Source organism: Acanthochromis polyacanthus, chromosome 3 (genome assembly GCF_021347895.1).
Source record: "Acanthochromis polyacanthus isolate Apoly-LR-REF ecotype Palm Island chromosome 3, KAUST_Apoly_ChrSc, whole genome shotgun sequence".
In the NCBI taxonomy this organism is placed as follows: domain Eukaryota; kingdom Metazoa; phylum Chordata; class Actinopteri; family Pomacentridae; genus Acanthochromis; species Acanthochromis polyacanthus.
In genome coordinates, this window is record NC_067115.1 from 26,878,428 (window position 1) to 26,891,077 (window position 12,650).

A 12,650-nucleotide genomic window follows, 5' to 3' on the forward strand; every position below is an offset into this window, starting at 1 on the left:
TTGGTGATGCTGATGATGAGGATAATGTGATATGATCTATAACTTCAAGCAACAGTGAGACTACGCTGTTTGCATTGTCAAGAAAATTCTATGAACCTCAGCTGCTTCTCAATGTTTTATCCATCCATCCATTATCTACACACCACTTAATAATCGTCATTAGGGTCACAGGGGGCTGGAGTCTGTTCCAAACACCCAGCATCTTCTGGGCAGTGCTGTGATCAGACAGAGGAGTGTGTTCAGCTCCAGGTTGCTGTCTCTGACCTGCTCCACAAACAGGCTCGGGAACTCTATTGTCCTCCTGGCCATCAGACTGTACAACTTATCACTCAGTCTCAGTCATGATCACATTAGGACTGATCCAGTGTGATTGTAGAATGTCTATGCACCTCATGTAGTTTACTGCAATGGTTTTTCTTACTATCTGTCAAATGAGATTGAATCAATATGGAATTTCCCTTCAGGGATAAATAAAGTTCTTGTATTATATTGTATCACTTTAGATCACTTTAAACCACTTTAAATCAATTGCCTTGAAATGTGTAAATACTGTACATCGACTTTTTGTACATTTAGTATTCTATAGATTTTTTTTTAAATAGATGTGTTTTGTTTACAGCATTGTACAGCAAGATTTTTAGAGTATAGATTAGTATGTATACTAATCTATTGTTGTTGTACGTAAGCTGCAAAATATTTGAATTTCCCTTGGGATTAATAGTATAATATATAGTAATAGTATCTATCTATCTATCTATCTATCTATCTATCTATCTATCTATCTATCTATCTATCTATCTATCTATCTATCTATCTATCTATCTATCTATCTATCTATCTATCTATCTATCTATCTATCTATCTATCTATCTATCTATCTAATCTTTTGTAAACAGTCATAAATGTTTACTAACATCAACCACCAGTGGTATTCATAGCTGGAGGTTGGGAATTAAAAGGAGAAATAATCGTATTATAGTGTAACACAGCTGCAATTAGCACACAAACAGAACAGAGTCCATATATTTTACATTTATGAACTTTATTTGGCAGTGTGGTCAGGTGAAAAACATGATTTAAACTTGAGAGCAGAAAATTTGAACAAATTCTCAAGAAACATTTCAAACCAACAGGAAACAGAGCTGACATTGAAAATCCACTTCAAACTGGTTTTCATTCACTTCTTGGTTCCTGGTTACATTTCAGATATTAGAATGGAGCAGCTGTTGTAGTCGTTGCTGCTGTAGTAGTTGTAGCAGCAGTAGGAAACAGGAGGTGTGTTTCAGGACACATTTTAAGATCTTGCTGTTTACTTCTTAAAGCATACTTTCCTGATTTTACGGGAGATGTAGTTTCCTTTGAACTGTCTTTGATTTCTCTCAAAAGTTTTTTATTTACTTTTTCCAACACTGATTTTCATCCATCGAATTGTGTTGTTTTTTTTTTTTCAATCTGACAATTTTTTGATTTCTCTGTTTAATTTCTTTAGTCTTGTGAAGCACTTTAATGAACTTGGAATTTGAAAAGTGCTCCATAACTGAAGGTTATTATCCTTGTAAGAGGGCAAGAAGAGCCTGGAGGATTTGTGTTAGTTGTGCTGGAGACAAAGTGGTAGTAGCACCAGCAGCAGTAGTTGTAGCAGTTGTAGTGGTAGCCTTAATGGAAAACACAAACATTTTGTTGTCAAACAATCAGAAATTTTATAGTAACTGATGTTCATGTGTGGTTTGATTCGAGAGGATGGAGAAGGAACTCACCTCATCAGAAGTAGAATCAGAACCAGCGCTTGAGCGGGCAAATCGTTTGTGTCCTCCATCCATCTGTAGAAAATCCACAAGTTGCAAGTGGAAAATTAGCTGCATTCCACTTTATCACAATGACAATATACTGTACATATTTTATATATTATCATGAATATAATAAAGCCACACTTACAGGATTGGCCAGAGCGAGGCTCAGGAGGCATCCAAGAACAAGTGCTACCTTCAGCATGGTTTCAGTGATCACACCTGAAAACAGAAATAAGAATGAAAACTTGCTCAGATGAACTGTTTGATCAAAGTAAAAACTAATTAAATAAAGATTCTACCATGCTCCTTCAGAAAACACCGCAACAAATAGCATTTCATATAATTACCGTCAGGTCTTAGCTTCAGCAGACTGTCTCACAGATGATCAGGGAGGTTGTTGTGGTGTTGCTCTGAACGTGGAGCTTTTCTTATATACACTTCCAGGAGCAGCATTGTTGGGAAACCGCAGCTGATAAGAAATCTTCCACCTCCACATTTCAAGGTCTGTCTAATGATTACAGACAGAAACCATGTCCCTATTAGATCGAAGCAGAAAAATCAGGGCTCAATAAGTCTTTCTACCTGAGATGACAGGTCTGTTCCTATTATTGTGGCTTATAGGATTCCCTGCTCAGTAACCAACTGATCCAGCTGAACCAGCTGCTCTAGAGGATGCTGACTGACAAACTTTATCCAGCTGGTTTCAAAGATTTTCCAAAAGATGGAAATAACATCCCAAAAGACAGTCCATTCAAATGACTTTATGTTCAGAAATTTGAATTCAGGTCTTTTTCTCATGGTCCTGACTTTATTTTTGTTTCTGCTTTCATTTACATATATTTTTGTAGTGCATTAAGACAACTATCAACCCTATGGATGAGGCTGCTGAGGATATTTTCAGGCTCAGCGTTTACAGTTTGTGTCTCATGTTTGTTTTGCTGTGGAGCTGTGTGTAAAAGAATTTCCAACACACATAATTGAGGATGGTTACTAAACAAGGCCAAAATTTTGAAATACTGGGAGACTGATAAGCTCAAACATTAACATTCTTGCTCATGGCGCTTTAGGAAGTTAGAAGAACCTTGTGTTGGACATTCTATGTCGTAATTGTATGACAGAGTTCTGTTTGTTGGAGTCTATAGCTCTAACACATGGATAAAACACTTACCACATACTGACAAATGTTTGACTGCTGAGCTCGTAGTTCATCACTCAGTAACCAGGTATTTTATGTCTGCTAGCAGCCTACACATGGAGCTAACTAATCTATACAAACATGGGCTAATGATTAAATTTCAGCATTCTCCATCCATTCGTTTGTGGCTGGGTTCATAAATTTAATGTGGGTTCAAAATGCTGAACCCTGTTGTTGCGGTTTTCTCAACAGGGTTTGTTCAACTGCTGAGAAGAACATCACACTGGTTTTTGTTCATTTAGATGAGTTGTTTCTGTTTTAATAATCATCCTGTCTTGGCAGCTTACAGTGGTGGAAAAAGTTTTCAGACACTCCATGCATTTGTAAAATATTGTAATGAGAATCCCTCTTAGGTCTTCAAGTGCATTTTCTTTCAATGTGGTCAAGCTAAACAAATTTGAAAAAACATTCATTAAATACTTAAAATCGAATGGGTCCATAAAACTACCTAAGAAATGTTAAGTTTCTACTCCGTGCTAATGGCAGGACTACTAAATATTAATTTTATAATGTGATGGTTTATTTATTTTTTTGTTCAGTTTTGAACACATTCTCTGTTTTTTTTTTTTTACTTCAATACTGAAGGCCGGGTACACCCTGGACTGGTAGCAAGTCCATCACAGGACTACATATACACACAAACAAACACTCTCACATCCACACCTATGGAAAATTTAGAATGAGCAATTTACCTCAGCATGTCTATGGACTGTGGGAGGAAGAAAACCCACACATGAACGAGGGATGTTCTAGCTGCAAAGCAAAAGTGCTGACCACCAAACCACTGTGCAGCCCCTCAATGATTAGTGACCTTCAGTAACATCAGACTCATTTCCATCACTGGTTTCGAGTCTGCAGACTGTTACTGCACTGTTTTTACATGATTCACTAATAACCCAGATCTTCACTATCTATCTCTACTACCAATCTGATAAGTGTTACATTAAGAGTATCACTAAGAAGGTGCGACAGATGTCAGGGTGAAGGGGTGAATGACATCGCAGACATTGTTGACTGTCTGTGTGCCACAACAAGCATCAATCATCCTCTCCTCCCTCCTCCCCTTGCGGCTTTGGCAGAAAACTCTGCACTGGTGAACATTTAGTCTAATTACAGGCTTCTTTTGCATGGTTAAAATCCAAAGTGAGGTTAAACAAGGAATTCTGTAATCTTATTTTGGGCCTGGCCATATAAGGACATCCAGGAAGCAATTATCAACCTCAGGGAGGAAATGCAGAAGTCTTTATTTAGGCTTTCTACTGTACATGCCCCGTTTCCAAGAACTTGTTCTGTTTCCACTGCCAAACCAAAAGGCAATGTGTTACGAAATATACTTTTGAGGGTTTTTTTATTCATAAATAAATAAATTAGTGCATTTAACGTTAATGAGGTGTATAACTCAGGATATGTGAAGCTGCAAGTTCAGCCCTTATTATTAGAAAAATACCACAGGGCTAATTTTCCCAATTTTAGATGTCTTTTTTAGATTGCCACCCCTGCATTTCCTCTAACCTGTTCTTTGTAATTTAATATTTGACAAAAACAAAACTATTAACAACAAAAAAAAGCAAAGATAAAAACCTTAATTTCACCGGAAACAAGCATTACGCTGTCTGGAACTTCTTTTTTTTTCCCTCTCTGAGTGGGTGAGTTTGTTTTTTCAGCAGGCCACAAACCCTATGGTTGAGTATGCTACACTATATTTCACTAGACTTCAGAGGGGGTGGAGGAAATTTACTGACTGAATGAAACAGTTGTGCGTGTGTGCGTGTGTTTCTGTGTATGCAAAATCTTGAACGTGCCAGTGTGTGTTTGTTTTGAGCTCGCTCTCCGGAACAAATACACCTTCGCATGTCGACAAGATGGAGACGCCCGGAAGGAAGTGATGCAATCGCCGTAATGGAGGCGACTTATATAGAGTGCTCCTCGGAGTTTCCTACAGCAAATCCACACATCGAGCTTTTACTGCCTCAACCACCAGCTTCCATACGTGGCTCAGAACAGACTGGAATCTCCTGTTTGCTGCTACATACCATCTACCAGGACCACTAACAGCACCTTTTCCAGAAGCTCTGACTCTAACAGACAGAAAGGTAAATGAAACTTCACTCATTGATTTGAATTTTTATTCATAATTTGTGTTTTTCTCACAGCAGCATGGGATCTCACTACATGGTCACTGCATTTTTCTGATAAAACTCAACGCATTTTACATTTTTAGATTTTTTTTTTATGTGTTAATGCCAATAAACCACCAAAATCAACTGAGTCAATAACAATATCATTTACCTCTGTCTGTTTCAGAATGAAGGTTACCGTTATAATTGTGTGCCTGATTGGAGCAGTCTTTGCCAATCCAGTAAGTATGAAACTATTTTAAAAGACATGTCAGTTGCTGTAACATTATGCAACATTTCATAACTTAAACATGTTTTCATAATGGCTTTTTGAATTAAAAGAAAAGTCAATTAAACATGCAGAGCATTTTCATATACACTACCATTCAAAAGTTTAGGGTCACTTAGAAATGCCCTTATTTTTGAAAGAAAAGCATTTTTTTCTCAATGAAAATAACATTAAATGAATCAGAAATACAGTCTAGGCATTGTTAAGACATTGTTCCTGTGTTCTAATGCTACATTGTGTTAGCTAATGGTGCTGAAAGGCTCATTGATGATTAGAAAACCCTTATGCAATTTATGTTAACACATGAATAAAAGTGTGAGTTTGCATGGAAAACATGAAATTGTCTGGGTGACCCCAAACTTTTGAATGGTAGTGGATATAATATGTGCATTAGTACAGCGCAGTTTAAAAAATAACAGCACAATAAGCGTAAAACATCGCCCTTTTCCTGTGTTTTTTCTTATTTTTACACATCTGTAAGCTGTTGCCTCCCATTGTAAAATATTTGCTACATTATTCCATGTTGATCTTACTCATATAATGGCTACATGCATGCCTGGAAATCATAATTATTGCAGGGTTTTATCCCGTAATGACAAAGCTCTCTGTTTCCTTCTTAACAGATTTTACACAATGTTTCTCTGGCGTCAAGTCAGCTTGACTCAAACTCAGTAAGTACCATCAGATAAACTGTTATCTGTCCAAATTGTATTACACTTGGTTTTAACAGTACATTGAGGGAACCACACATAATTCATTTGATGGCACTGAAGATACATTCCTCTGTCACAGTCAGCAGAAAACCAAACAATAGGTGTGGGTGCTCATAGTTTCTTCAGACCTCAAGACAATTCCCATTTCAGAGACTATTGTTTACAGCATGCTCTGTCTGCACCCATATATGCAGCAATAGCTAGACCAAGCGAGGGTTGACATGAATGAATCTTAGATGGATGTGATGATTGTTTCGGTAGCAGCTATAGGGTGTAATTAAACACACTGTGGTGTGTGCTTACTTTGTTTTTCCTCCCCAGACTGAAAGTTTGTCTGTTTCACAATCATCTGAAAATGATACCTCAGAGCTTCAGGTAACACATACCTTTATTCCGATAATGAGTAAATGATTATTTTCTGACTTTTTGCCTCATTTTTAATTGCTGATGTTTATCTAAATGATTTTCTCTTTGTGTTGCAGAGTTCTGAGGAAAACACCTCAAATCAAGTAAGTCAATTCTCAAATATCTGCAGGACGCTTAAAGAAACATCTAACAGCAGATCTGAATAGACTAATGTTCTGTAACTGTGTTTCTTTTCTGTGCAGAGTTCAGAGTCAGAATCAGAATCATTGGAATCCACATCAGAGGACAAGGTGAGTTGTACAAGCATTTAGTTTCACTGCATACACTTTACTGTTTGCAGTCTCCTACACTGAGGATTCTATTGGTGGGTTCTTGGCTTTAAAGTTAGCATATTTTTACAGTTATGGGCGTAATTCTGAAAAGTCCAGTAAAAAAAGATACACAAGCAGTTTTTCAATGAAGATAACATTAACTGAATCAGAAATACAGTCTAGACGTTGTTAATGTGGCAAATGACTATTCTAACTGGAAACAGCTGATTTTAATGGAATATCTCCATAGGGGTACAGAGGAACATTTCCAGCAACCATCACTCCTGTGTTCTAATGCTACATTGTGTTAGCTAATGGTGTTGAAAGGCTAATTGATGATCAGAAAACCCTTGTGCAGTTATGATAGCACATGAATATTAATAATATTGAATTTCCCTTTGGGGATTAATAAAGTTATTATTGTATTGTATTGAATAAAAGTGTGAGTTTTCATGGAAAACATGAAATTGGCTGGGTGATCCCAAACTTCGCAACAGTAGTGAAATAACTATCTTAAACGAAAAGAAAAAAGAAATTAGAAAAAATGTGCCCAGAAGTCCAGCAAGACTTTGGCTTACTTAGAAAGAAACATGTATATGTTTCTAGATGCGTGTTCTTATGGCACTACTGCTTTTCCTGTGCTATGTATTTAACATCTGCAGTACTAAAATTTTGCTTTGCTTTCCACAAACAGACTTCAGAGGAGAGTGACAGTCAGTCAGATGAGGACGACGCGGTAAGATGAAATGCAACCCACTATGCTTGTCCAACATTATTATATGGTACAGTATTTTTCTGATGTCCTTTTGGCTCATTTCATTCACTGTCTTTTTTCACAGAATGACTCTATGCCTGAAACCCAAGACGACAGCATGGGTAGCGAAGAGAATGTTCGAAAGGTGAGATAGACATTTTGCAACCTCACTCAGTTATGGCTCATTCCAGAGTTAGAGGACATTTGGGCTTCAAAATTTTGGAAAATACACCTTTTCTTTGTCAATTTTCTGCTACATATTCATCAATAATAGGTAGCAAATTATCAAAGGCTTGATTGGCTCAGCTTACACATCAATAGTGCCATTTTTATTCCATGTTTTATTTGTTTTTTGCCAACATTACTCTAATCACAGTAACAGGGTTGCTAATCCATGCTAATGTTAGCTTTTTGTCAGGAGTAGAACCTAGACATTTAGCTAGCTGTTACTGCTGACCAAGAGGACAAACTTTCTGATGGAAAAAATGAAGAAAGAGGAAAACTAATTAATCTTATTCTAATAATACGCATAACAGGCTTGCATGAGGTAGAGTGAAACATTCAATAAAAGCTGATAATGTTATGAAAATATGACAAATAGAAGAGAGGACATAGCTTTGATCTACCCATTCTTTTGAAAAACTGTTTGATGATGGTAATTCCAGCGTTTCATATGATTCACTGTTTTCTTCTTCTTCTACCAGCTAAGAAGGTTATGCTAACAGGGTTGTTATGGGGCACATATTCCAAGCATAATAATTATTATTTAACCCATAAAAACCCCCAGACCCATTTTTCCTTAAAGGACTGAATGAGTTAAGGTCAGACATAAAGCTTTACAAGGAAGAGACTGGAGCACTCAAAGTGCTTGTTACACTGGTGTCACCGTGGGTTCTTATGGGTTAAAATATTATGTTGATTAAATATAACTTTCCCACAATTACAAGAGACATCAATGAAAAAAATAATACAAAAAAGGAGACTTAAATTTTATTTTAACTGTTTTATTTGAGATTTTGGTCTTGAGCAGGGTGAGACAAGAGAAAATGTCATTTTAGGGGGAACTTCAGACTTATTTGGTATTTTTGAAATATTTTCAAACATTCTTTTCTTCTAGTTTTTTTTTTTATTTTTTAGATTTGGTCTCAGTAAGTTTAGCCAACAAATGCACATTTTAATATTTTGTTGCATGGATTATTTGAAATTTGATGGGTGGGACGTAAAATGTCCTCCAGTTCTGAAATGATTCTTATACTGCACCTGGCTTTAGCTGAGGATACAGCAGGGTAACACTATACTCTGCTTTTTCCCTCCATCAGAGTTGGGCGCGAGTGTTTGCAAGCGTAGTCAAAGTCCTGAGCGCAGAGGACAACAGCAGCACAGAGGTCAGAGGTCAGCCGGAGTCCCTGAGCAACGAGCTGGTGGAGAAGCAGTCCAAGAGTCGCACGAACCTGGAGAACCCCACGGACAGCAGCGACACCTCCAGCAACAGCGCCGACACCAGCGACAGCGCTGACACCACGGCGGCCACCAGTGACAGCAGCGACAGCACCAGCGAAGAAAGCGACGAGAACACCAGCAACAGCAGTGAAGCCAGCAAGAGCGCAGAGGACAGCAACGCCAGTGACAGCTCAGAGCTGGCACAAATCAAAGACTGTGTGAACGGCACGCAGAGCTGCGAAAGTGAAGAGTATTTCTTCCAGAACATTGGGGATGACGGCCATTTCTCAGTGGACAATCTGATGGTGCCGGAGGAGGATGAGAGGCAGTTGAGCCTAAGAAGATGATGACATGTGCAGCTTTAAGCTTCCCACTATGAACTACAGCACTATTACACGACCAGCCTGAAGAGTTCAGGATGACACATTTGCTTTTGCCCATTGCTTCTGAACATTCATTTTGACATTATGTTACTTGTAGCTGAATATTTTTTTAATGCGTGTGAATATTATTATGGTGATAACTACAGCATTTACTTTGTTTTGATAATAAACAATAAAGAAATTATATAACCACAATATTGGAGGCTCAAATGTTTTTCTACGCAACATATCGTACTTGCACAGTGTCAAAACGCCATGAATGATTTTGTATTTTTGCTACTTATTTCAATATGTTATATGAGGAAATATTGCCCTGTGTTTGAAGATTTAATAAACAAAACATGCAGTCTCTAATATATGATTAGCTATAAACAAGCAGGAGTTAATATGTAAAAGGGTCATTCCATAATTGGAGGGCATGTTACATCCCACTCATCAAATTTCAAATAATCCATGTACAAAATATTAAAACATGCAGTTGTTATGTAAATGTACTTGTCCACAGATCAAATCTAAAATAAAACTAGGCCGAAAATGCCATTTTTCTCTTGTTGCACCCCTCTGATGACCAAATTGTATCTCAAATAAAACAGTTAAAATGAATTTAAATCTCCTTTTCTTGGTATTGTTTTTTCATTGACGCTAGTGTAATTGTGAGAACTTTTTTTAAAATCAAAATAATATTTTAAATAATAATTATTAGCCATGGAACGTGTATCCCACAAAAACCTTGTTAGCAAAACTTTTTTTATCTGGTAGAAGAAGAAGAAAACGGTGAATCACATGAAACGCTGCAATTAACATCATCACATAGTTTTCCTAAACGCTGGGTAGAGCAAAGCTGTCCTGTCTTCTATTTTTCATATTTTCATAACATTGTCAACCTTAATTAAGCGTTTCACTCTACCTCATGCAAGCCTGTTATGCATATTATCAGGATAAGACTAATTCTTTTTTACTTTTTTGACTGTTTTCCATCAGTCAGTTTGTCCTCTTGGTCAGCAGTAACAGCTAGCTAAATATCTAGCTTGTACTCCTGAGAAAAAGCTAACATTAGCATGGATTAGCAACCCTGTTACTGTGATTAGAGGAGGGTTAGCAAACAACAAATAAAACATGGGATAAAAATGGTACCATTGATGTGTAAGCTGAGCCAATCAAGCCTTTGATAGTTTATTACCTACTATTGATGAATGTGTAGCAGAAAATTGTAAATGAAAAATTTTCCAGAATTTTGAAGCCCAAATGTCCTCTGCAATGACCCAAAAGCTGTTGGAAATAGCGCTCTCTGTATCTACAAGCAAAATGCATCATATTTACACATTTTCCTCAGAAGATTTTACCATGAAAAAAAGCCAGAATCTGTTTCAGACCTAACCAGATACAGATAATGTTGTCAGTTCTTCTCTCTAATGTTAATAGCTATATGTAAAGCTTTTGGATGAATCGTATTATTCATTATTCTTTTGTTTTCAACAGTAAATCGAAACTACCAGTGTCATCGGACTTCCTTGTAATAGTCACATGTTCCCCTGCGTCGTCGTGGCCGGTTAGCTCAGTTGGTTAGAGCGTGGTGCTAATAACGCCAAGGTCGCGGGTTCGATCCCCGTACGGGCCAATACACTTTTTTTTTTTTTTTTTTTATCAGAAACTTTAGGGTCCGAGCACCGAGGGTCCCAAGGAATCGACGGTGCCGAAGGACCCTATTGAAACCCTAAGGTTTCTTTTTCTTCTTCTTCACTCTTTTCCCGTCTTTTCAAACTCCACTTTGGCGGCTCAAACATACTCCAAAACCTGTCAAACTTTGCATGCACATCAGGACTGGCGAAAAATTTGATATTTTCTGGGAGTTGCTCCATAGCGCCCCCTGTAAAATTGAAAAAGTGGTCATTAGGCCAACTGCCACGACGTTTCATCTACAGCCACAACAATTGGGGGGCGTATGCAACACATCATCCATTCATCCATTCTCTATACACCGCTTAATCTTCATAATCAATTAACCTCAGCATATTTTTGGACTGTGGGAGGAAGCTGGAGTGCCCGGAGAAAACCCACGCATGCACAGGGAGAACATGCAACTGCAACACATCAGGACACACGAAAAGTCAATCACGGCCACACCCCAAACCTAACAGGAAGTCCACCATCTTGAATTAGCTGTAATTTTTTTCTGATTAATAACTCATCAGGGGTAAGTCCGAGAGACCTCAAATTTGGCCAGTATATGCTACAGTCCTTCCTGATGAAAAGTTATCAAAATGCTCCACAAAAGTCAAAAGGTGTGGCCATGGCGTCTCCCAAAAATATTGATCCTTCACCATGAAACAGGAAGTGTTGTCTAACTCTCCTGAACATTCTCCAATCTGCCTGAAATTTTACATGTATGGTCAGAGTCCCGCCCTGATGACATCCATGTAGTTATATACATTCACAGTCATAGGGCCACCTTGTGGTATCAGAAAATATCCAAAGTAAATCAATCCACTGGACTTTAAGAAAGTTCCTTGAAGACGTTTCACCTCTCATCCAAGAGGCTTCTTCAGTTCTGGTAGTGGTTGAATTCAATTCAATTCAATTCAATTCAATTTTATTTATATAGCGTCAATTACAGTCAAATCGTCTCAAGACGCTTTACAGAACCCATATGCCTGACCCCCAGAGCAAGCCCAAAGGCGACAGTGGCAAGGAAAACACCCTTTTAACAGGGAAGAAACCTCGAGCAGAACCCGGCTCTGTATAGGGGGGACCCATCTGCCTGCTGGCCGGGCGGGTTGAGAGGGACAGAGGAGGGCAAGGGGGAGGGATGGGAGAAGAGGGAGGGGTTGGAAAGCAAGGAAAACACAACACACATTTGGATACATGTATGACAAGATATGTGACACAAACAAAGTATAAGCTAGCATTGAAAACTGACTCATAGTTTACTCTTATGATGTACGGCTCTGATATTAAACATACTCCATATATAGCTAGCAGTAAAATTCAAACAGTATGTAAGTTAGCATAACAAGTATAGTGAAGGCGATGCAGAGTTGACTGGTGGAAAAAGGGGAGCTGGAAGCGGAGGGCTGGAGGAAGGTCAGCAGCAGCATCCCACAGTGGACATGATGGAGACTGGACCAGTTGGTGGAACATCGACCGCAGATCTGAAGCATCCAGCTCTGGGACCAGGGACACTCGGAGAAATAGCACAGGGGGAAACAGAGTGAATGTACTGCAATAACGGTATACATATTAAATGTAATACGCTCACCGTAATGTCAGACGTCGCCTGCAGGTTGGTGTTGCC

At 38.3% G+C, this 12,650-nt stretch overlaps 1 protein-coding gene, 1 long non-coding RNA gene and 1 other non-coding gene across 3 annotated transcripts; 2 read left to right on the forward strand and 1 right to left on the reverse strand.

The window, feature by feature from the left end:
• Positions 1–1,060: 1,060 nt before the first annotated feature.
• On the reverse strand, positions 1,061–2,595 carry LOC127533236 (uncharacterized). The gene is made up of 4 exons (XR_007941021.1): positions 2,138–2,595; positions 1,936–2,009; positions 1,758–1,820; positions 1,061–1,655 (listed from the first exon to the last, which is right to left on the reverse strand). It is a non-coding gene; the product is annotated as an uncharacterized LOC127533236 (long non-coding RNA).
• Positions 2,596–4,194: 1,599 nt separating this feature from the next.
• Positions 4,195–9,966, forward strand: scpp1 (secretory calcium-binding phosphoprotein 1). Its single transcript, XM_022213391.2, has 9 exons — positions 4,195–5,078; positions 5,290–5,344; positions 6,015–6,062; positions 6,426–6,479; positions 6,587–6,613; positions 6,713–6,760; positions 7,476–7,517; positions 7,621–7,680; positions 8,855–9,966. The coding sequence occupies exons 2-9, from the start codon at positions 5,291–5,293 to the stop codon at positions 9,320–9,322; spliced, it is 801 nt and encodes a 266-aa protein (XP_022069083.1). The 5' UTR covers positions 4,195–5,078; position 5,290; the 3' UTR covers positions 9,323–9,966.
• A 936-nt stretch (positions 9,967–10,902) lies between these two features.
• trnai-aau (transfer RNA isoleucine (anticodon AAU)) lies at positions 10,903–10,976 on the forward strand. Its single transcript has one exon. It is a non-coding gene; the product is annotated as a tRNA-Ile (tRNA).
• The last annotated feature ends 1,674 nt before the right edge of the window (positions 10,977–12,650 follow it).

Bases quoted from the DNA above. Each gene is read 5' to 3' on its own strand.
- scpp1 (XM_022213391.2), top strand. From the start codon at position 5,291: ATGAAGGTTACCGTTATAATTGTGTGCCTGATTGGAGCAGTCTTTGCC. The intron at 5,345-6,014 runs GTAAGTATGAAA...CCTTCTTAACAG, and splicing joins GAGCAGTCTTTGCCAATCCA to ATTTTACACAATGTTTCTCT. The intron at 7,518-7,620 runs GTAAGATGAAAT...CTTTTTTCACAG, and splicing joins AGTCAGATGAGGACGACGCG to AATGACTCTATGCCTGAAAC.